Source organism: Silurus aristotelis (genome assembly GCF_946808225.1).
Source record: "Silurus aristotelis genome assembly, chromosome: 3".
Classification (NCBI taxonomy): domain Eukaryota; kingdom Metazoa; phylum Chordata; class Actinopteri; order Siluriformes; family Siluridae; genus Silurus; species Silurus aristotelis.
The window spans coordinates 14,613,338-14,637,894 of NC_139576.1; the positions used below are offsets into that span (position 1 = coordinate 14,613,338).

General features: G+C 39.3%; 1 protein-coding gene across 4 annotated transcripts in view; it reads left to right on the top strand.

Moving 5' to 3' along the window:
- Window positions 1-4,138: 4,138 nt before the first annotated feature.
- The window catches only part of myo16 (myosin XVI), a 148,532-nt gene continuing 128,113 nt past the window's right edge, over window positions 4,139-24,557 (top strand). The window contains exon 1 of one of the 4 annotated variants that reach the window (XM_083535709.1): window positions 4,139-4,295. Coding sequence is in view for 1 of the 4 variants with exons in the window: in XM_083535707.1 (XP_083391833.1) it covers window positions 8,350-8,371 (22 nt within the window). In the remaining 3 variants the exon portion in view is untranslated. Of the gene's footprint in view, window positions 4,296-8,118; window positions 8,372-17,959; window positions 18,221-21,320; window positions 21,442-24,557 lie in introns of those variants that run through there. The other 3 variants (XM_083535707.1, XM_083535708.1, XM_083535710.1) reach the window with 3 other exon arrangements.

The window sequence follows — 24,557 nt, forward strand, 5'->3', positions numbered from 1 at the left end:
TGAAAAATTCATTACATCTGTCACTATCTTTATCTTTCTTACCAAATCATTTTCTAGGCCTGGTCAGTTCTTCCCAGACCACCGAAGACCACAGACAAATTGAGATAATTCAGATGATAAAACAGAGTTATAAAAGAGGAAAATAACTGAGCAACACAATATAGGAAGATCAGGCTTAAACAGCAAGTCATGGGCTTTCAGCCATTTCCCTGTCTCTCTTTTCTTTTCTCTTATTCTCTCTCAATCTTCTCCTTTTCCTAATTGCCTGATTAGTGCAAGACACTATGGGCAATGACTCTTTCTTCATTAACTACTTTTTTTGCATTCCACTGCACACCCCTCCCAAAACACATTCATCTCAAACCAATCCCAATTCTCATTACTAAACAAGCCCAGGATCATCACTATCCTTCCAACCGCCCCATGTATCTGTGTAGGAAGAACTGCTTCGCACATAAAATTGGGTTTCTTCTGCAACACCCACAGATTTATTTTTCACCATAGGCACAAAGAAACAATTGCAGAGATTTAGACTGAATATATCTTCAGGCTTCTTAGTTGCTGAAATTCAGATGAAATGGGGAACAGGATTTGGCAGGGTTGTACATTTTGCCTGATAAGTGTCACTTTGTTGTGTTTATATGCAATACAGAAATTGTATCATTATATATTTTGTTTAAGACGCTAGGTCGGCATACAACAGTGTAACAGGATATGGAAAGAATGGCTGGAATGGCAACCCAGGAAAGATACACAGAGATCTCTTACTCTAAATTTATTTTTTTTCTTTTTTTTTTCTTTATTAGCACTACAGTCCCTGACAAAAGTCTTGTCGCTTGTGTACAAATTGACCGGAAGTGCCGCTGAAATATATTTCTAATCAAGATTTTTTTTTTTACAAGAAATGGCTCATTTTAATCCCAACAGCTTTTGTAATAATGTTTCAGTGCAAAACGAAACTGTCAAAAAGTATTCCAATATTCACAGCTTGGTAAAACCCATTGAGGCCAATTTTGCAAAGACATAAGTGTTGTCGCCTTGTCATATGAGCTTCAGCTGTGACTAATAATGGATCAATTAGGTCTCAGGTGTGTATAAAAAGAACCCCAGTACACTAGACCTTCACATAAACTGCAACTAGACCTCTGCAAACATGCCTAGGATTCACCCTGAGACTAAAGTTTTGATTATCAAGAGGCAGAAGACCAGATCCACTGCTGATGTGGCAGACACCTTCAATGTGTTTTAGCATCAAGTACAGAGGATAAAAAAAAGATTTGAAGAGACCGGAGACGTTTTTGACAAGTCCAGGTCAGGCAGACCCCGCAATCCAACTGCTCGAGAGGACCGTTTGTTGGCTCAAAAATCCAAGGCCAGCCCATTTTCCACTGCAGCAGAGCTCCATGAGACCTGGTCACCTGAAGTCCCTGTGTCCATCAGAACAGTTTGTTGGATTCTGTCTCGAAATGGCCTCCATGGTCGAATCAGTGCCCAGAAGCCAGCACTAAACAAAAGACAATTAAAAAACCGTGTGGCATTTGCCAAGGCCCACAGCCTGCTAAAAGGATGGACGCTGGAAAAGTGGCAGAAGGTGGATTTTTCAGATGAATTTTCTGTTGAATTACACCACAGTCACCACAAATATTGCAGGAGACCTACTGGAGCCCGCACGGATCCGAGATTCTCCCAGAAAACAGTGAAGTTTGGTGGCGGAAAAATCGTGGTCTGGGGTTACATCCAGTATGGGGGTGTGCGAGAGATCTGCAGCGTGGAAGGCAACATCAATAGTCTCAAATACCAAGAAATATCAGCTACCTCTTATATTCCCAACCATAAAAGAGGCCAAATTCTGCAGCAGGATGGTGCTCCATCGCATACTTCCATCTTCACATCGAAGTTCCTCAAGGCGAAGAAGATCAAGATGCTTCAGGATTGGCCAGCCCAGTCACCAGACATGAACATCATTGAGCGTATGTGGGGTAGGATGAAAGAGAAAGCATGGAAGACGAAACCAAAGAATATTGATGAACTCTGGGAGGCATGCAAGACTGCTTTCTTTGCTATTCCTGATGACTTCATCAATAAACTGTATGAATCCTTGCCAAACCGCATGGATGCAGTCCTTTAAGCTCCTAGAATTCATACAAGATATTAAATTTGGATCTCACAGCACCACTACTTAATTTGCTGACATATTTTTGTATTTGCAATAAATGTGTTTAATTTCTGTATAGGTGACAAAAACTTTTGTCTTGCCAAAATTTGACCTTTCTGTCTTGATTAAATGCTAAATCTTTTTTCAGTGAAACTAATTTATTTAAGTGCATTAAACATCATTTGGAAGAGTTTTAGCTTTTCATATGAGCTATTTCTAACACCATTTGATTAAATAAAAGTCAGGTTAATAGCAGGTGTTTCTACAAAATAGATAAGCGACAAGACTTTTGTCAGGGACTGTACATCTCAATGTAGGAAAGATGGTCGCCCTTAATGATACTAATTACATCTCTTGGAAAGATCATGGCTGGTGTTTTTTCTTATTTATTTATTTTTATTTAAATATTATTTCTCCCTTGGTGAAGACGCTTTGTTGCGATGGTTTTTGTTTATTCACGGAATTGCATTTAGCTGAAGAAAAAACACTGGAATTGGCTTTTAATAATTCATGTGTCTAAGCCGTTTTTTTCATTGAACATGGGGTAAGAAAGAGAGCAAGCACTGCAAAGTGGCGGCCTATTTATCACACCCGCTGCCACAGGACAAGCCAATGAAAAATGTCCTTTTCATTGCGCTTTACTTTCAAGGTCTCATGCTTCCGCTGGGAAGATTAGGAATTAGAATAACCAATAACCAAAAAAATGTTTGTTTTGCCCATTTTCTGTGTAACAATTCAAAGATTTTAGGCTGCTCGAAAGAGAGATGTGAAAGGATTTCGAAGAGGTAGGTAAATGGTCTAATATGGGAACTCGGTTGTATCTTAATTGCTATTCTGACCTATGTGTCATCCTTCATCAGATCCTTTTGGCACCACTAGTGATCTCAATTTAAGCATATAAAAATAAACATGAATATTACAGTCAAACTGCAAAACTCATCTTAATAATCTAAAAAGAAAAAGAATTGCCTTAGAATGCCATTTGAGGCCATTCATGGCTACATGAAATCATATCCTCCCCAAGCAACATTCACAGCCAGCAGAAAGTTTTCCCAGAAGACTCGAGGCTTGAGTAAAATATTAAACAAGCAGTTTACCAAGTCATTACTGTTCTCAGAAAACACAGGTGTATACAAAACAAAAACAAAAAGCAGTGTTGTGTTTGAACAAAAATCAGGGTTAATGTCATGACAACAAATTAGACACTAGTATTTAAGTTTATGGGAATGAATGCACCCTGTATCTCAACATTCGGACACTCAGGAGTTCTCTTGTAGGTTGAAAATCATAATGTTTCTCTACAAGCAATCTGAACTGCACTGAGCTCTCTATCTCTTCATTTTACTTTAGATATTTGTAACAGTCAATGATGCTAAACAGATATTTAAAACACTCTTTGAACTTGTGCTATTTTTCTATACCAGCTGGTATGTCTCTCTGTCTCTCTGTCTCTCTCTCTCTCTCTCTTTCTCTCTCTGACTCTCACTGTGTGTGAGAGAGATCTGGAGGGTCAAGCACTTGTCTTTGTTATGCTAATACAACCAGTGAGAGTTCTGTGAGCGGAAGAAGCAGAAGAGATTTGTTTTTCATGTTTATTTTGCAGGGGCAGGATGCTTGGTGAAGAGTATGACAGCATGTCAGTGATTTCATGCTGCCCTTCTTCCCCCTTCTCCTTCTGCATATGATGCCTGCAGGCAGGGCCATGTGCAGTAGCCAAGGAAGGAGTGAACCAGACAGCCCACAGAGGCACATAATTAATAACCTTGGTCCTCCTTCTCTCTCCTCCTTTCTTTCCCTTTTACTCCTCCTCCTGAACCCCTTCTTTTCGTCTTTCACACATTGAGTTTCAGGGCAAGCAGAAGTTTCGGTTATTGTTTCAGAGCAGCTGGTCTCAGCTAAACAGATGCAATTACAGATTTACATCTGTCTCATCCTGCCCTATGCCCTTTTTAAAAATCTATTTCAAACTTTCTTTTCTGCTCAGTGTATACTGGGCTCTTTTTTCATCACTTAGTCTTTCACTGTCACTCACCAGTACAGATGAAATTACAGAGTAGTATGTAATGAGCACTTGCCTACAACGGACCTATTGGTACGTCATATCTGTAATCAAAGGACTTTGATGAGGATTAAAACTAAGGTAAGTGTGTTTCTTTGTGATTCTGTCCAAGATTAGAGCTCATAGACTGTTGGATGAGGTCTGGTATATTCATTTAGTATATCAAACTAATATTCCTTCCACTTGGATACAAGCAGGCCAATTATAAATGTGTTTAGCTGCAGGTACTAGTAGGTCAGTAGCAGCCTGTGTGTGTGTGTGTGTGTGTGTGTGTGTGTGTGTGTGTGTGTGTGTGTGTGTGTGTGTGTGTGTGTGTGTGTGTGTGTGTGTGTGTGTGTGTGTGAGAGTGTGTGTGAGTGTGTGTGAGGGTGTGCATATGTAAGCAGCAGGTGGTTTGTCCTGGATTTATGGACCTCAGGTCACCCATCCAGATGTCTTTAGTGTGTGTGGGAAGGCTCTGTCAGTCAGTGATGAATAGCAGTCCTACAGCATTCTGTCACTCAAATGTTTCCATAGCATCAGTGCAAATCCCCCACAGATACATCCTTCTCTTCTCTGTCGTGGTTGACTTTATCAGATGCCCTTTCTGAATTAATACAGCTTGAAGTACATGGATTACACTGTTCTAAGAATCAAAGGGTATAGCACAAACATATGGCATGCAGGTTACACAAAGTTGACAAAAGACAACCAAAGCCTATTTTCCAAAGCAGGTATAGTATAAACTCTGAGTTTACTTTTGAATGTTGGTGCATGTGGACTACTTCATTGTCAAATATCATGGGTTGCATGTACAAGGAATCTGTCATTGTGTGAGGGTAAAAAAAATATAAAAACTAGTCAAATAAAAGAATAAAAGAATAAATAAAGATACAATATACCATATATAATTTCAACAGGGTATATAAAGTGTGGCAATGCAAATTATATTATTTTCCAAATAAGTCTAAGATGCAGGGTTACAATATGGTATTTCAGAATACTTGTTTTTAGTATAAGGTTTAAATTCCAGGACATGGGAGATCTTCGCACTATATAAACTTTGGGTTTGGATTCAAATATTCGTATTCTTCCAAAGTATTTCTGACATGATCATTTTTGACAAGAACCCCCTAAAGGAACCGTTTCCCATTTTATAAGGAAATTTCCAGACATTGTCTTACACCCTATTATAAGACATGCTACACTGTGAAACAAAAATGTTATTAAAACATTCAGAAATAAAATATTCATATTTATAATTTTTACTCTGTCAATGGATGTTAAAATTTAATTTGATTTGTATTATTATATATGACAGACCAGAGATTTACCATGAAAGTTACAGGTTCTAAGTGTTTATACTGTGTGTGTGTGTGTGTGTGTGTGTGTGTGTGTGTGTGTGTGTGTGTGTGTGTGTGTGTGTGTGTGTGTGTGTGTGTGTGTGTGTGTGTGTGTGTGTGGATAAACAGTGGAAACAGATTGAGTTAAGATTGCAGATGGTGTCTATAGGATATTTTGTGAACACTGTTGTTTCTGACATGTCTTCAGTTTAGAGGCTCCAGTAGGGGAGCTGGAACAAATCCATCACATTAACCTGATTTAGGGTGTTCTCAACTAAAAACACCACCTAACCCCTCACCACCCCCCTTCATTCTTTCTTTTCTCTTTCTCACTCCATCAATCTTTCCCACACAGCCACTCTAAGTACACCTGCTGCCGTTTCCTTATCTGCTTTGAAATGGTGATTTTATAGATGAGATCTCTGAATACAACATTTTTGCTTCCCAAAAAAGAGAGAGAGAGAGAGAGAGAGAGAGAGAGAGAGAGAGAGAGAGAGAGAGAGAGAATGAGTAAGTGTGTGTGTGTGTGTGTGTGTGTGTGTGTGTGTGTGTGTGTGTGTGTGAGTGAGAGAGAGAGAGAGAGAGAGAGAGAGAGAGAGAGAGAAAGACATTGAAATCTCCTTTTTTTTCATATTGGAACTTTCATTTTGCTTTTTCACTCTTTACTGTACTTTGTAGCCATATGTGTGTTTTCAGCTGTGCATCAGGGCAATGCTCTAAAACAGAGTGAAATAAAATCTTTGTCTGGAATTATGATTAGTTTTCCCTGGCTGTGATAAATTGTCAATCCCCACCTTTCTCTCCGGTCATGTTTTTTTCTCTGAGCTTAAATAAGTTGCTCAGTCTGAGAGCTCCAATTCAAGTGTCCATTGACATCTATGTTTGCATCCTGGGATTTTCTTTGATGCTAAACACTGGCACCCTACAATCTACCAATGGTTCTGACTGTAATTGACTTGTTGTTTATTCATATTTGATGAATAGACCTGGATGCCTTGTGATAAAAGGTCCTCTCTGAAACTCAACTTAACTAGGATGCAAAATATTACAGCACATTTAAACTGACTTGAGCAGCATTTAGTCAGGGCTGTAAACGAGTGTGTAATGGCTGTAAATGAGAGACAGATGAGTGTGATTGATGAGTATGCACACGCTGGGTGTCTCATTGCAGGAGCATGACCCAAGAAAAAGCTTGTCTTTTACTAAAATTCCCTTCATGCAAGTTACAGTTTTCTCTGAGTACAGATCAAGTTTACAGCTGTGCCACACTGTGGGCATTGTGTAGCAATCCGCTAATTATAATTGCAATGCTTTCATTTCTCAAGGAAAACCAGTAGAGTTGATAATGTCTTGATTACACCAGTTAAAGCAAAGTACGGCTTATTCACAGAGTTTCAGGCAACAAAGTGATGTTAAACTAAAGCAATGAAATCTATAAAAATGAAAAACAGACATATATTTGTTTAAATGTTGTGCAGCAAAATAAGTACCGTAATTTCTGGACTATAAAGTGCACCCATATATAAGACGCACCCACTGAATTTGACAAAGATTTTAATTTTAAACATAAATAAGCCGCACCTGTCTATAAGCCTTCTACATTGAAACTAATGAACTTTACACAGGCTTTAACGACAGTGCCTGTTACACGGGTAAAATATGTTGTGGCTTCTTTAAGAGCAGAGCGGCATTATGGGAATAGCCTGCCGCCGCATTTGTCCGGTATTACTGCATGTGTGCAAGACCGGGGAATATGTCCTTATTATTTTCTGATGCTCATTTCTAAGTTTCTTTGACTAACCTGTAACGCTGTTGCCAAAAAAAATAAAAAAGTTTTGGAAACCTGTCTGTGCTTATATGATTTCTGTTGCTGGAGTTAGCGAGCTCTCCCATGACCCAGACTCAACGCATTACAACGGCTTGTATCTAAACAGTAGCCTACCAAGTAAGTCATTGTTCGCTGTCTTCCTTCTTCCTTTCAAAACAATTTCCCTCGGAAGTTTTTCTTTTGGCATCGTCTTGCGTTTAAAAAAAAGTTTTTCTCCCGATGCCGTGCCGCTCAGAACACAGGTGAGGTGCGTTTTTTCGTTTCCGTTCGGAAATGTAATTGGTCTAATGTTATGGGGCTTAGCTTGTGAAACCGGGAAAAACCCAGGAAAAATCCATAAATTAGCTGCTTCGTTGTTTAAGCCGGGGGGTCCAAAACGTGGGAAAAAAGTAGCGGCTTATAGCATGAAAAATCCGGTAGTAGTTGTGCAGTTTTGTGTTTTCCTAGATTTCTCTCCTCGCTCCCTCCCTGTCTTTCTCTCCTCGCTCCCTCCTTGTCTTTCTCTCCTCCCTCCCTGTCTTTCTCTCTTCCTCTCTTTTTCTCTCTCTCTCTCTCTCTCTCTCTCTCTCTCTCTCTCTCGCTCTCTCTCTCTCACACACACACACACACACACACACACACACAGTAATGCACTTAAAGACCTCTGTGGATAGTTAACTTTCTATTTTAAGGCTGATATGTACAGTTGATAAGCTTACTATGTTTCAGCCAAAGATGCAAACTCATTCAGCATCTGCCTGTTGCGTCATGGACAGTGAGTTGACTGGATTAACGCTGATGCATACACTTCAGACGAAAATGACAGATATCACATCACTTCTCATACATCATCATTTTTAATGTGCTCTTAAAAATGATGAGAGGAGCTGTCTTAAGGAGACATTTGTCTATGCTAAGCTAGAAGTTGTTCCTGTAATGTCAGGGGAGGACTGTTGGCATTAATGAGTGTGGAATGCTATGAAGAAAGGAGGAAGTGTAGGACAAGATGAAAAGGAAGAATAGGCTTAGTTTTGTGTATGGTATTCATACGGATACAGTATATTAATAGTTCAAATATACGTAAGATTTGCAAATACTGAATTTGTTGTTATATATTATATAATATCTCGTGATGCTGTATATGAAGAGAATTTTTTATTTTTTTTGCAAAAATGTATAAAAGTGTATTTTCACCCATTATATTAATTTGTATTTCGTCAATCTTTTCAACAAAATGGGCAAAACTTTGATTTTTGTCCATTGTATGGTTGTTTTTAGCTGATTTAATTATTTTAGAACCTGCTGATCTTCATATCCTTAGAACAGTCTCACACATGCTCATTTCATTCGACCAATGTGAAAATGAAAAAAAGGAAAATAATATACTACTGCTTTAACAATTTCACAATAACTGGAATTCAGTTTTACTGTAGAATATGTGAGATCACATCTACCTGAATTTATTAAATTGACACAGAGTCAATTTTTCCCCATCCAAAAAGGACTGCTGTTAATATGCGTACCGGGATTTCTTTGGCTTGATAAGAGCCTGTGGCTTGTGGCATGTCTGTAAAAAAAAAAAAAACACAACCTTCCTATGATGTGTTTGATTTAAGTCACACTCCTGTCTAAAAATATCAGTCAAGAAGCACGTGTCAAGAGTTGTCCTGGCAGTGATCTAACTAGAAATTAATTTGGATGAGATAAAAAAGCAAAAAAACTAAAAACAAAAAATATTTTGTCTAATTAATATTTTGTCTAATTAAATGCATTGCAGGTGGATGTCAGATTGTGGTAGGAACATCTCCAGGTTACGAATGTAACCCTGGTCCCCTAAGGGAACGAGATGCTGCATCGACAACGCTTTAGGAACGATTCCACGTTGTCTATGTTCTGAATCACGTGTAATCCATCTAATGGAAAGCGGTTTCATATTAGGCAGGGTGAAAGCTATAAAAAGCGCATGGAGTAAAGCTGGCATTAGCGTCTGTAAGCTAGTGTGGCATGGAGACGCAGTGTCTCATTCCCTCAGGGAACCAAGGTTACATACGTAACCTGGAGACGTTCGCTTTCAGGAACTTGAGCTGAGTCAACAACACTATGGGAACGAGAGTCCAATACCGCCAGGCTGACCAATCCCTGCCCAGTGTGTAGGAGCACAGCTAGGTCGAAGGACAGAAGGGCCAGGGGTGGCACTAAGGTCAAGGTTATAAAACCTGAAAAAAATTTGCAAAGCTTTGCAAATGTCATGGAGAGACACTCCAGAGCACCAGGCCTTAGAGCCTATAATACTCCAGGTCGAGGGCGCTCTGACACTGAATGGAGCAGGGCGACCCAAGGACTCTTGAGAGGCCTTTACTAGGAGAGCCATAACAGATAAGCAACTGTTCCAACTCCACGGACTCGTTCTGTGGACGTAAGTGTACGGTGCTCGCACCAGACACAGCTTTTCCTGGTCTGTAAACTCCAGGCATGGCCAGCAAACCTCCTCTTAGAGGGAGCTTTGGATTGGAGAATTATCTCTACCATCTCGGTGGAGAGACCGGAATCTTAGAGGTGTGCCCTCTCAGGAGCCACAGCCACAGCCACCACAACTCTTGGCGGGGGTGAAATATTGCGCCACTGCTTGAGAGAGGAGATTCCACCTGAGAAGATTTCCCCAGGGAGGGTGCTCGAGAAGGGCTACCAGGTCTACGAACTTTGGTCTGCCCGGCCACCGCGGGGCCACCAGGAGGAGACAGACTCTCTCTAGAACTCCTGGAAGCAGTGCGACGGGGGAAAGTGTACAGGCGTATCCTCGACTATGCCTGAGCTATGGCGCCCAGCTCAGAGGGGCTGGAGGTGTAAGAGGGAACTAAAGGGGACAGTGCAACATCTCTTGAGTCGCAAACAGGTCTACTTAAGCCCTGCCAAATCTCTCCTAAATCTGCTCCACCGCAGAAGGGTGGAGCTGCCATTCCATGAGTCTCAACCCCTGTCTCGACAGGGCATCTGCTGCTTTGTGCTTTCTGGTTTTCTCTCAAGACTGACCTATTGTGCCCCTAGAGCCGGAGCTATGCCCTGGTGCAGCTCTAGGAGCCTCGAAGTAGGCTGTAAGTTTTACAAGTCCGCTAAGATTCTGGGTGGAGATCATAGAGAGTGCTTACTGAAGCCTCTCCCGGCAGTGTCCCACCGAGCAGCCACAGGAGAGCGGCGTGGGAGGAACCGCTGGAACGCCGCCGACTGTTTCCTGGCCTCCTGAAATCGGTCGACTACCGTGGTCACGGAGTCACAGAACAGGCCTGTCAGCATTAGAGGCAGTCCAGCAATAGGGCCCTATCCCTTTCCCTTTCACACAGCTGAAAGGTGTGATTAGTCTTTTTGGTAGCCTTCATATTTTGGACAAACAATAGACAAACAATTTGACATAGAAATACACACAGAGTGCTTCAGCAAAGAGAAGCTAGCGCCGGCTTCACTCTGTGCGCTTTTTATAGCTTCCTGGTCGTGATGCTTTCCATTGGACAGATTACACATGTGATTCAGAGCGTGGACAATGCAGAAGTGTTCTCAGTGTTGTTGATGCAGCTGAAGTTTCTGAAAGGGAACAGTAATCAAAACAATTATAACGGCTTTCCTATGCAAACCTGCATATTATTACCTCCACATTTTGCATCCTGGAATCAACATAGTCTAGAAAATCCTTTCTTTAATTCCTTTTTTATATCTACATCGTTCATTTGCAAATCTCATCGTCAACTCTTGTACTCCTTGTGTTTTTGTTTGTTTGTTTCCGGTTTGTTTGTTTGTTTGTTTGTTTGTTTGTTTGTTTGTTTGTTTGTTTGTTTGTTTGTTTGTTTGTTTGTATCAGCAACTACATTGTGAACATGGCAATTAAAACTAAAAGAACCTGACTGTGAGAAAAGGCTGTGTTTCAAACTCAAAGATAAGAAATTACAAAGACTTTATTGTGTGTATGGACAGTTTTATACTGATTTTGAGCTGAGATAAAAGCCTATGGGAATTTGTTTGTCAAAGATATTGATGCTATTGTCTGCTTTAACCTGACATTTTTCTGCATGACTGAAAAAGACCCCTAAAGTGCACAATGTAACAGTATGACTTGCACAGATGGCGAGTAAGAAGGTCCATGTCTATCTTCCTGCACTCTAGTGTTTTTCTCATGTTTGGATTCTGCCTTTATTTCTTTCTGTCTGTTTGTTGAGTAAGTGAAATATTCTACAAAACCCAGGAAGCCATGCATTAGCATATTTCTCTTATCTATATCCCTGTTGGATTTGGAGCATGACTGCTGTCTGTAAAGTGCTGCATTTTTGACATTATCCCAGTTTTCGCATGAAGGTGCAAAGAGTGTGAACTGCCTGATTCAATCTCATTTGCTATCACAGATACAGCCACTGTTGTTTTTATTTCTACTGAAATCGTTGGGATTGCTTGTTTTTACCATGTGATCATTTTAAGCAAGCCTGTTAACCTTGCCAATGAATTCTACTCACCATCTTCAAGAGCAATTTTCCCTTGGGGATCTGCTCTGACAGAATAGTTTATTAATTATACAATGCATGGAAAATTCTGTTTCTTTAGTGCATTTGTCCACATATACATCTAATCATCACAACATCATAAACGTAGTGTAAGTGACAATAAGAAACATGGAAGACAATGCTCTGTAGACAATAGATGTGACACAGTACAATGGCAGAACAGATGAGAAGTGGGACGGGGGTGAGTGCATAGCAGCCGCATATCTGACTGTACAACTGGGCATATGGCAGATTTTAGCAGTTTTTTTATGCAACTCACTGATTCATCTAAACGTTGATGTTTCATACTCTATCAGCTTACTATAACCATTTGTAAGGATGACAGTAAATAACAATTTAAAGATTGTAATTGGATAATTGCATGTTTTTGTTTTTAGCATAGTCACATGACCAACCCAAACAAAAATAGGACAAGAAAAATTTATGCAATCTTCCAGCCAATTCAATCAGACGGTAGAAATAAATGTGTCCTCATCGTACTCAGTCACTATAATAAATGAAAGCACAAATGCTCTCTATATTGTCAGAAAAAGAAAGAGAGAGAGAGAGAGAGAGAGAGAGAGAGAGAGAGAGAGAGAGAGAGAGAGAGAGAGAGAGAGAGAGCACAGAAAGTATATGTCAGGGATTCACCCTGCCACGCCCCCCTCTGTAGCTGTCAGGGATTCACCCTGCCACGCCCCCGTCTGTAGCTGTCAGAGATCCACCCTGCCACGCCCCCCTCGATAGCAGTCACGCTGCTTCCCAAGATTACCGACAGCTGTGGCTCATGAAAGATCAGACTACATAAACTCACGTTCTTGAGTCACAGGCTGTCGGTCGTTATATTGTCAAGCTGGACAATCGCGTGGCTGCGCGACCGCCGGCTGTATATGCGAATTCCACTTCCGACTTGGATTACTCATTGCCGAAGGCTTTATGGATTATGCTTGGGACATTCGAACTCATAGCGGACAACGCGTATCGAGCGGATGTCTTTGTTTGTTGTTTTCAACGGCTTATGAGTGTTTTTGTGTTGTACGGTTGTTGAAATAAAAGGACAATGATCGGACTATATCGGCTTCCGCGTCTGCAGCCTGACAGTATATTTAAGGGTAGTTTTTTTTTTTTTATCATTTCACATACATTTAAATTCATATTTCACATTCACTGTACATATGCTTACATATATATTACATGCTGTAGATATGCTACATATTTATCTGCACTATTTGCACGATTGCTACATTTTGCACTTCTGGTAGATGCCAAACTGCATTTCGTTGCTGTGTACCTGTGCAATGCAATGACAATAAAGTTCTATCTATCTCTCTCTATCTATCTCTCTCTATCTATCTCTCTCTATCTATCTCTCTCTATCTATCTCTCTATCTATTTATCTATCTATCTTTAATTATGCCATATGTAATCATGTGAAAAATTTGTGAATTTGCATTTTATTTTTCTTTGAAATTACACATTTAAACTCTGGTGGGAAAAAATGAATGACGTCAAAAGTCCATGAGTGAAATAATTTGTGTATGTTTTTCATGGGAGTTATGATTATTCACATGTGAAGTTCATGACTTTGCAGTATGGAAAAGGCTAAAATGATAATGACACCATAAAGCTAAACTTCATTAAAAGAGTAATAATAATAGACAACGCAATATAAATAAAATAAACATATATATATATATATATATATATATACTGTGTTTTAAAGGACTTTTGTGTGTATAACAATTTAAATATTAAATAAATCTTCTCAATTAATATTCAGCATTTATAAATGGTGATTTAATCCATTAGATTACATTTTTCTAAAATAAATTGAAACATCTGACTAACATTAATGACATTAGTCAAAATTGCCCTTATGTGCACATGGTAGCGCAGAGTCAGATCAGATTAAGCGACTGTCCCGCAAACCAAGATGACTTTGTGAGCTATTAGCGTGGTATTATCCAGGCTGAAATGATTGTGCGTGTTATTAGCAGGTTAATAACCGACTTAATGCTGTCTACTCAATTTGCTTAATAGCATGATCCCCTCATTACTATCCCAGAGAGAGTCAATGATCACGAGTATGCAATGCCAAGATAGTTGCCATTGCCAGGCATACTTTACATTGAGAAGCAGGAGAAAAATTGGTTTAGACCAGATGGGTAACTTTTCATAAAATAAACTTCATAACAAACCTACATTTTAACTTTGGCTTATTTTGTATTGCAATAAAAATTATTAAATTAGATTTACTTTAATTAATCAGTTAGGTTACATCAGAACCATGCTGTATCGAAGGTGGTTATAGAGTTTCCAGTCTTTCCGTTACAAAGCAATAACAACTGGCTTTTGTAGCACAAATTGCTAACTCTGCGAGATGCCTGCTAAAACTAATTGGGTAATTTTCAAACACAATGTATTTTAAATGACTGAATTAGCTGAAAGCTGATTGGCTGAAGTATTTGAAAATATTGCATTATTGCATCATTTATGGTTTCATACAAATTACTAATTTCTATACATGTCCTCAGAAGAACTAAATAAATCGGATAAAAGTTGGGCACCTGCCATTATGATTTGTATATGCTTTCTCCTCCACTCTTCTGGGAAGATTTTCTACCAACAATTTTGGGTTGTGGTTGTGGAGATTTGTGTTCTTTCAGCCACAAGGGCACTATTAAATTCAGGTACTGTTGTAGGCTTGACGTGTAGTGGTCACTTGGGGTGTGGTGGACACTTTAAGGAAGAACCACATGTGACTGCAAAAAAAGGCAGAGGTCCCAGTACTTTTGTTTGTATAGTGAATCTCTATTATTACTATGTAATGATAGTCACAGTCAAAACATTCACTATGTAGCAGTGTGATAAACTACACTGTTTCATATTAGCATTGTGTTCTTACAAAACCTACATTTGATGCTTCGTCTAACAAAAAAAAAAAAGGAAATGTTTGTTGATCGATAAACAATTTGTAGGAAGTATTGACAGGAAGAGAACTTGAACAATTTGGCATCAACTGAAAATAAATGACCAGCGAGTCAATTGTTCTGGTGTTTTAAAGCACTATATAAAACAACTTTAGTTTTACTTGACAAAGACAAACAGTTTCTGTAATTATGAAGCTAATTGCACCTGCAGGCGAGGGGAAAATAAAGTCCATTCAGGATGTAACTTATATCCTGGGTATTTTGATATTTGCCCTGCTGGTGCCCTGCTGGTCTGCGAATCCAGACATCATTGCTCTTTTTGTGGCCCAGAGAGGGCTCATGGTGAAGATCTGCATTGATTTTTAAATTATTCACATCCTTGTACTCCAGCTTCCTTTCTTTCTCTTGTTATTTGATGTTTGGAAGGGGGCTGTTTGATCGGCGAGGGGGAAATACTGTATGACCTACTTTTTTTCGTCTGAGGTGCTGACATTTTGAAGGCTTTATTCTGCTTGTAAAATTCTTTCATTTTTGCATCAAGTTGTCGATTTAATACAGAGCTTAAAACTGATCTTTGTCTATTTGCCTATGACATTATTTATTCAAATTAACCTTTTCTGAGAGATTAGATATAATTGTTAGAATTGTCCAAGCTTTACATAATGGTGCTTATGCTCAAGGGCATATTTCAGAAACATGATTTGCATGCCTATCATGCTAATATAACATGTGGTAGTAAATTGACAAAGATAGTGGTATATACTAAAAGCTAGGAGGTATAGTGTAAATGCCGAGGCTGTGCCATCAGCGTTTCCTTTTTTCTGCAATCACACCAACCTGTCATACATGTAGAACATTTCACAGATTCTCCAAAAGTGAGAACAGGGAGAGGGATGTTATGAATCAACGTGTGAGCCACACTTTTACACACATGCACATTTGGAGGAAAATGTCTTTTTCTGCTGAGTTGATGAGGTAAAGCGTAGGCATACAATGCTTACCTTCTTTTTATACACTTAATCCGTTTTCCAACTGATTGTAGTTAATGACCACAGGAAAATCATTCCAGATCCTAATGATATTCTGAAATATTTAATTATTCAATCACTGACCAGACGGTTCAGTGGTGCGGTAAGTCGGGTTGCCCTCTCACAGCTCCAGGGTCTCCAGTTGATATGAAGAATCTCTTTAATTGTCCATGTGGATTTTCTACACTTTCTCCGGTTTTCAATGCCCCATAAAAATGCAGAATGGTATACTGACTACACTGAATTGCGCTTAGGTGTGAACAAAGATGTCACTGTGTGTATGTATCTCATACTCAGTGGAAAGGTTTTACATCAACTTTGATCAGGATAGAGCGATAATTGAAGAAGAATGAATAACTGACTAGAGTCATCTATGGACATATATCATTAGTCTACTGTGACCTACCTATTTGCTGACATATTTTCTGTGTGATCACCAAAATCTTTCATTTGTTCACTCTTGCTTGTAGTCTGCCTACAGCTTGACAAGTGATGTTATTTATTGGAACTTTTCAGCTTATGAACCTTCCTTTTAAAGGCAGATCTGTGATTGACAGCTGCTCTTTCTTCTTATTAAATGTCAGCCAAACATCCTTTGAGTGCATCGATCCCATATGCTCATTCTTTATGTGAAAACACTCCCTTTTTAATGTTGAGGGCTAGAAATGGCCAGCATCTAAAGCATGAATGTTAAAATGTGGTGGAAGGTAGAGACAATTATTATTATTATTTAACCTTTCTCTTTTATCTTTCTTCATTCTTGATTGTACATTTTCGTGGATGACCACTTCGAGCAAACTGTCAAGCCTTACACTAAACTGACAATCGGACAGACTTTTCCTGACCTTTAAAAGTGTCCAGTGCAGAAATATAAGAGTGGGTGAAATTTTACTGAGGGATGTCCAGCCGAAAAATCCCTAATAGCATACTTTTCACACTGCTTGGTACCCGCGGTTCGTTTGAGATGGTTATAAAGCATAATAAGGGTTTCGTTAGCTTCTTAATGGTACAATTCATTGTCCTTTCCTTTTGGGTAATGGTGACACTTTTTTGCCATTCAGAGTGAATGCTAAGGACGTGTGTGTAATGACTGTAAGAGCTAGCTCATGAATTGTGGGGGATGGGGATAAAGGCTACGTATTTAATCAAAGCGGCCGAGAAAAGGGGCAGGTCTGCTTGGTATAAGGATGTCCAGTCCTCCAAGGTCAATGTGAAGATTATCAGAGGGAGAAAACATGGTAATGAGCCGAACTTCTCCTATTAACTATTCATTATAGCAGAGGAGGGAAGAAGGGGGCAAAAAGAGGTTTGAACCTGTGCACACAGATGTAGCTCCAGGGGGGCTTACAGTATTTTGGAGTGTGTGTTTGTGTGTGTAATGTGGGGTCAGATATATTCCTATATTGCAGTGAGGCACAGCTATAGGCATGTCTACTGAGAAATTTAATTATGTTAAATTAAACTGTCTATAGAAATTTAGTGCTATCAGTATTATATTTGGACTTATTTGTCTCTTTGTTTGGTCAGAGTTTACTCTGGCTTTTTAATTGAAATGACAAAATACTTCAGTGGTGTTTCTCTTCTTGTGTATTTTAGGTGCAGAAGTAAAGACCACTGTGAAGTAGGGGGTGGGAGTGACATAAGGACCAATGAGTGCAAGAAACACAAACATAGCTTTAGGGGTACAATGGAATTGTGTATGTGTGGAGTGGAATTTTCTGTTTGGGGAAAACACACACACACACACACACACACACACACACACACACACACACACACACACACACTTGGAGAAATACTAAGACATCTTCTTACAGAGCTTTCTCCCACTGTTAAGAGGTGTGCTGGAGGATTCCTAGATTGTTCAGGTGATGCAGCCCACATGCCCCATTAGAATAAGAGGCAGGTTTCAAATGGGTATGTGTGTGTGTGTGTGTGTGTGTGTGTGTGTGTGTGTGTGTGTGTGTGTGTGTGTGTGTGTTGTGTGTGTGTGTGTGTGTGTGTGTGTGTGTGTGTTGTGTGTTTGTGTAAGTGTAGGAGGGATGAGAGGGTGGGACAGAGATATCAGAAAGGACTCGCCCAGATAGCCCAAGCACGCTGCTCCAGGTTGCCATGGTAACACCTAACGGATGAATGAATGACATCATGGTGACTAGGAGGTGAGAGAGTGTGAAATTGATTTGGTGGAGAAAAGCGTAGGCGTACGAAGACGCACGTTTTTCTTCATCACTCGTGCACGCTCTTGCTCTCACTCTCTCTCTCTCTCTCTCTCTCTCTCTCTCTCTCTCTCTCTCTCTCTCTCTCTCTCGCAATCTCTCTCTGCCTCTCTCCCTCTTGCTGGCTCTACCCTCCTTGCTTCACACTCTCTTTCTCCCCTTCTGAAGACGGGATCTCTGGTATGTAACACTCTTTTTTTTTGTTGTTCCTTCTGGTGTAATTTCAAATGTGGTTTTTTTTTCAGGTAGAGTGCATTGCTGATACCTGTTTGATATTTTTAGGGGTCTTGAGATCTGAGTGCTCATTGATGTTGACTTGCATAATTTGAGCATGAATGAGTGTATGGGAGGGAAAAAAAAGAGAGAGTGAAAGTAAGTGTGTGCATGCATATTCGTTCGTTTATTGCTAAACACTCACGTGAGGGTGTTTGCATAAGTGTGTGTGTGTGTGTTTACGTGTGCAGGAATCCAAGTACGGGCAATTCAGTTTTAGCTTCTGACGTGCCATTTTACTCTGTTTTTCCTTTCCTATTCTGCCATCAGTCTCAGCATGTTAACAGTCTGTCCAAGGTCGCTGACATGATGCTGACAAATGGATGCCTAGTCACTGCCTGCAATTGTGAGATTACGTCTCTAATATCCGTCTGGACTTGAACCAAGTGAAACCCCCACTATGGTGGTGGCCACATGCTTATTTTGTGTTGTGTGATATACATGTACAGGTGTGGCTCTGTGCTTTCTGTTTACTCGCACTGTGTAAGATAAATCACTTGAAGGGAAACTCGCCACCTTCCCACATATCATTTAACAGTGTGTGGAATTGGGGTGTCAGTGTATTGTGCAGTCTATGGAAACATATCTGCGTGCTTGAGCGTCTGTGTGTGTGTGTGCTGCTTAAAATTATGGCGGCCCAATTTGCATCCCTCCATCAATTAAATGTTCGGTGTTAAATCAGGGAAGTGCTTTTTCCAATAGATGGTAATGCCCCATATGTAAGGGATGCCAAATCAACCTGGTGACCTTTTGCAGAGTTTATACACAAAAGGAGGTAAAAGGTCACAGAGTGCTGTGTTGTTTTCAATCGAAGCTTGGTGCAAAACATGCGTGTGATGGTCTGCGTGCTCGCAGCACATACTCATGTTGCATTTCCACAAATATATCAATTTATTTGCATTTCTACTTCATGTGAGCAGGATTTCACTTCAGTGTAATCAATTATTCATCTGCTCATTATGCATGTGGGTTTAATTATTTGCTCATTTAAATCTATACAGATTGTCTCCAGCACATTCAATACAATCGAAGTTTGAGTGAAACAGTCTGATGATGGACGAACTGAACTGATCTCCCATGAGCGATGTTTTCGGATTTGGTTCAATGTGATGTGCTTTATTCATTATGGAGGGGTATGTGGGTATTTCTGAGACTTGTCCGTTTTGGAAAACTGAGACAGAATAATGAATAACTAATGAGCTGGAAATGAGGATGTAGCTGCTGATTGAGCAGAGAGAGGTTTCACTTTGCTAAATCTGGCTGCGTGTGGTGCCTGACTGTTAATGTGAAGACATTGCCCCCATCAGGTGGTTTTATAGAATTGCAATTTTGCTTTCTATTTTTGCACTTCTCCTTTATGTGTCCTTTCTTTCTCTCTCTCTCTCTCTCTCTCTCTCTCTCTCTCTCTCTCTCTCTCTCTCTCTCTCTCGCTCTCGCTCTCTTTCTATCTCTCTCTCTCTGTCTCTCTCTCTCTCTCTCTCTCTCGCTCTCTCACACACACACACACACACACACACACACACACACACACACACACACACATAATCATGCAGTACAGGAGGGAGTATTCCACCAAGAAAGTGGGTTGCTTAGACACAGTATTGTTTACACCACAGAAGATAAAACAAGTGTGTGTGTGTGTGTGTGTGTGTGTGTGTGTGTGTGTGTGTGTGTGTGCGTGCGCGTGCGTGCGTGTGTGCATGCATGTGTTATAATCAGATCATCTGGTGTGCACGTCTGTGTTCAGATCCCTCTTTCCTTGTATGTTCTGTCTCTGGGGAGAAATGTACTGCCACCAAATGGCTCATCTGTGGTTTTTTTTTTTTTTAAGTGAGAGAAAAAAAGATCTAGGCCTCCCTGACTCTAGGGATATGTGTGTATGTGCAGGTATCTGTCCTGTTTTGAGACAGGAGAGGAAAAAACGATGTTTGAGACCATCTTTGGGTTATATAATACACATGGAGAGGCACATTTGAACAGTTCTGCTGCTGAGCATAATTATGTTTTGCTGTATCGCTATTTACTAATTAGAGTGACACATTTCAAGGAACAAGATAAGTAAAATATAAAGTAAAACTTGTTTTTTTTTTTTTAATATATGGAAAAAAAATTCAAGCATTAGGTACTTTATATATTCTTGTTTCAGGATTGTTTGAAGATTGTGTTCGGTTTTATGTTCATGCATTTGTTTTGTTTTTTGTTTTTTTCAACATGCACACAAAACACGCTCACGCATTTAAACTAAAGGATTTAGAGTTGACGATTCCCCTTTAAGCATGTGCTTGGTTCTGGAGAGAAATGAGAGACAAAGCCAAGAGGAAACTCACACAGACATGGGGAAAATATATGAAACTTCGAACACACATCTAAGCTCAAATCTAAACACAGGACTGTGACATGAGCAGTAGGGCTGTTGCTTTGGAAAATAATACATCAAACATCAAATTAATTAAAATTTTTCAAAGTTTGTATATTTTCATAGATGTTCCAGATAATTACTTTGAGATGCTGAATTATCTGAAGTTCCCTTCTGTACCAAACTTCTTTAAAACATAACATTTCTTATTGTGTGGTATTTATTTATTATGATTTCCATCCAAAATTTTTTTCCTCACCTCATTAATAATGGTGGTCTGAAAGTAAAAAAAAACCTTTATGTTTACATGTGTATTAAAGTTGAAAGATATTATTTTAATTGTTTTTTTACTTCTTTGTTTGTTTTTGCGGAAATAATCGTGCAGATTGCAGGATCAGAATATATGCTTTCTTTTTTATTTTGAACAGAAATATCAATATGTGAAAAATTAACCTGTGGTTTTTATATACCGCCTGTGCTTGAGGGAGTAAAATACTCAATAGTCATTTAGTATCTTGGCCAAAATCTACTAGAGGTCAATTGTCTCTGGCTCTGTCGCGCTCTGTGACTGTGCTGTGGCAGGTCTCCTGAACAGCTCGCTTTTCCAACAGCTGAGTGTGTGAGGGCAGTGTTTGGGAATGTGGTGAGTGCAGTTGGAACAGCTGTCAGTGTGTGCTCACACTCTCCTCACTGTGCATGAGCGATACAGGAACTAGTAAGAGTGATGTGTTACAGGACGCACCCTGTAACCCTGTAAGGCGTCATTCGTAAGGTAAGCCAAGGGGACAAGTCTGTTAAGAGCTTATTTATCTTGCTGTCGAGTGTTTGTTCAAATGTTTTATGCAAATACACTCATTCTTCCATTTTGTGTTGTGTTATTAAATAAAGAGGTGAGCTTAGTGAAGTACATTTTGGACAATTTTATTCAGCGAGGAAAGCAGAGAAATTTATATTAAATATATAAATCTAAACGCTCTCTCTCTCTCTCTCTCTCTCTCTCTCTCTCTCTCTCTCTCTCTCTCTCTCTCTTTCTTCCTCTAGCCCTCTGGCTATAGCAGTTAATTGGCTATATTAATCACTGATCTTTTGGAGTAATTTTCCTTGTGGCAAATGTAATAGTTCGGAGCCTCAGAGTCAGGAAGACAAAACAAAGACGACAGACAGAAACTTTCTTTGCTTCACTTCATCATTGGTCAAAATGTGAGGGCTAAAATGCAATCCACCAACAGCTTGACCAAAAAAAATAAGTAGCTGAGACCTGCATTGTATGATGGCATAATAAAATGAATAAGAATGATATTTGGGAAAAGTGTTACGCAAATAAGGACTGTATTTGTGGTGCTGCAAAATAGCATTTTAATCCAGCGTTCTTTACATAAACATAAACGTATGGTTTTGTCTTTTGCTTGTTTTATGTCCTTTCTTCTTTTTATGAATGAGAGAGGTCAATCTATTAGTAAACATATCTATTCACACTTTTCCATTGTCCTTTAAATGTATTTTGTGGGAAAAGTATGATAGAGCAAAATTAACCACATTTTTTCGATTAATTTCAACATACTAATGAGCTTTTCACATTGTGTAAATACAAGACCTAACTGTCACCGATAGGCCTGGAAACTCTGTAGTTTAAGCTAGAAAGAAATTGGCTCATCTTTTTCCAAACATTTTTCTTAGGACTATTGGGTTATAGGTCTGCAAGCACATGCAAACCAGCCATTTCTGCTCAGAAACACAGAAGCTTCAGCTCTGCAGATTTACTAAAATACTTCAAAAATCTAACAAAAAAAAGAAGGAAATGTAAAACTGTGCACAGTGGATTGTAAGAAAAATAATGAAAATCTTAGTTTGAGTAACAGTAACATTAAAATTCCCATTTTACATGATGGTAATATACAGGGCCATTTCCAGCCTTTTTGGCACCCTAGGCAAGATTCATATTGTCACACCCAATGGCTCTGCTCTCACACCACAATGCTTCACTTCATCCCTACACTGTACACATCATTTACAACCTTCTCTAAAAAAGATTAAACACATTTAATAATCTTTGCAAAATTAGTATGTAAGCATATACTGTATATTAAACTTCAGCAGAAAACCAGGTATCGTAAATAATTTAAAAGGGCGAGGGAGAGTGAGGGTGGCAGCAAGGCAGGGGGCGCTGACTGGCCCCAGCTGGTTGCACCCTAGACGACCGCCCAGTTTATTTATGCCTCGAAACTGTGCTGGTACTATAGCAAAATCTCTCAGTGGGTTTATATCTATATTAAAATAATTTTTTTCCAAGCCCAGGAAAAGTTGTTAGTTTGTTTGCCTGGATATGTCCTTTTCATTCCTTTTATAAGGAATTGTGTAAGAAACAGAGTTGTGCTGAAAATCTAGGGATGTCTATAACATTCACATTTTTTGTTTCCTTCCCATGACTGGGAGCCAAACATTTATTTGAATTAGGGAAATTTACACACTCCTAAGACAATGCATCAACATTTTTCTCTCTTTGTGCTTCTAGTAACTGAGCAAAACTGATTTACTTGAGCCTTCAGGTTCTCTGGGCTTTAGTGGTTCGTTTTTCATGGTTTATATGAAACAGCTCTTCTACTCCCTCTGTTCTTTTTTATGGTTTGTAGTTCTTACTCTCACATACACACACATGCACATACACACAGTGATGGGATGTTTCAGAAGGTCTGAGTTATGCTGAGTGATCACAGTAACCTGTGTAATCACATCACTGGCTGCCTGGTGAGTTGGGAAGTGGGTGTGTCCGAGTGTAGTGCTAGGCTTGTCCGCATATTAGCTCGGTGAACTCCTAATGGTTCTTTTTTTTACTGGTATCTCCGATGCACCATTGGACTTTCAAGGAAGTCTGGGACTTATGTGTGGGATGAGCATGAGTGTCAAGAGGTGATGCTAAATTTGATACTATCTGTCTGTCTGTCTGTCTGTCTGTCTGTCTGTCTGTCTGTCTGACTCTCTCTCTCTCTCTCTCTCTCTCTCTCTCTCTCTCTCTCTCTCTCTCTCTCTCTCTCTCTCTCTATATATATATATATATATATATATATATATATATATATATATATATATATATATATATATATATAAAACCACAGCACTCAACAGTTCACGACTTTTCATTTGGAACTGAACTAAGAGTAACTTGGAGTAAAACATAGTTTGTACCAATAAATTACATAAAAAATTTTGAAAAACTATTTTGATATTGTATTATTCATTTAAAGTGGTAAAAAAAAACATTTATGACAAGTAATGCACACGTTTTGCTAAGTTTACAGTACAGTATATGTACAATTCCCCTTCCATCAAAAGGAGAGCGAGTCAAATTTTTGTTACTCGCGAGGGGTCGGTTAGGAGAAACATATTGTTAAGAGAGGTCAAAGAAGAATGGCATTTTCTTTTCACAACTGTGGAGAGCAGAATAGCTTTTTGGTCCCTTAATTTGTGGAACCTTGAGGCAGATCAGATTAGATTCCACCCCTGTTAACCAAGAACAGACATCTGGCTCTCTAGTGTCAGATATTGTTTCTCAACCTGAGTACACACTGTCCTGCATATTATAACACACTTAATTAGCTAATCAGCCAATCAGCAGTGGCTGTGTTCAAAGTACAGACATTGTAAAACATGTACTGTGAACTCAAACTAAAAATTGTGCAAAGCAGGAAGTTGTTGGTAACGGTTGGAAATATGTGAGCTAGGATGTTTCACACCCACTCATTTGTAGATTTAATAATAATATCAAAACAGCTTGGTTGCCTTGCAGTTGTTATAGTGTTGTGTTGTAGTGCTGTTTCAACACAAATAAAATTACTTACTTGTCACTGCATACTGAATATTTGAGGAATATTTAAACATTTCATATCTGTG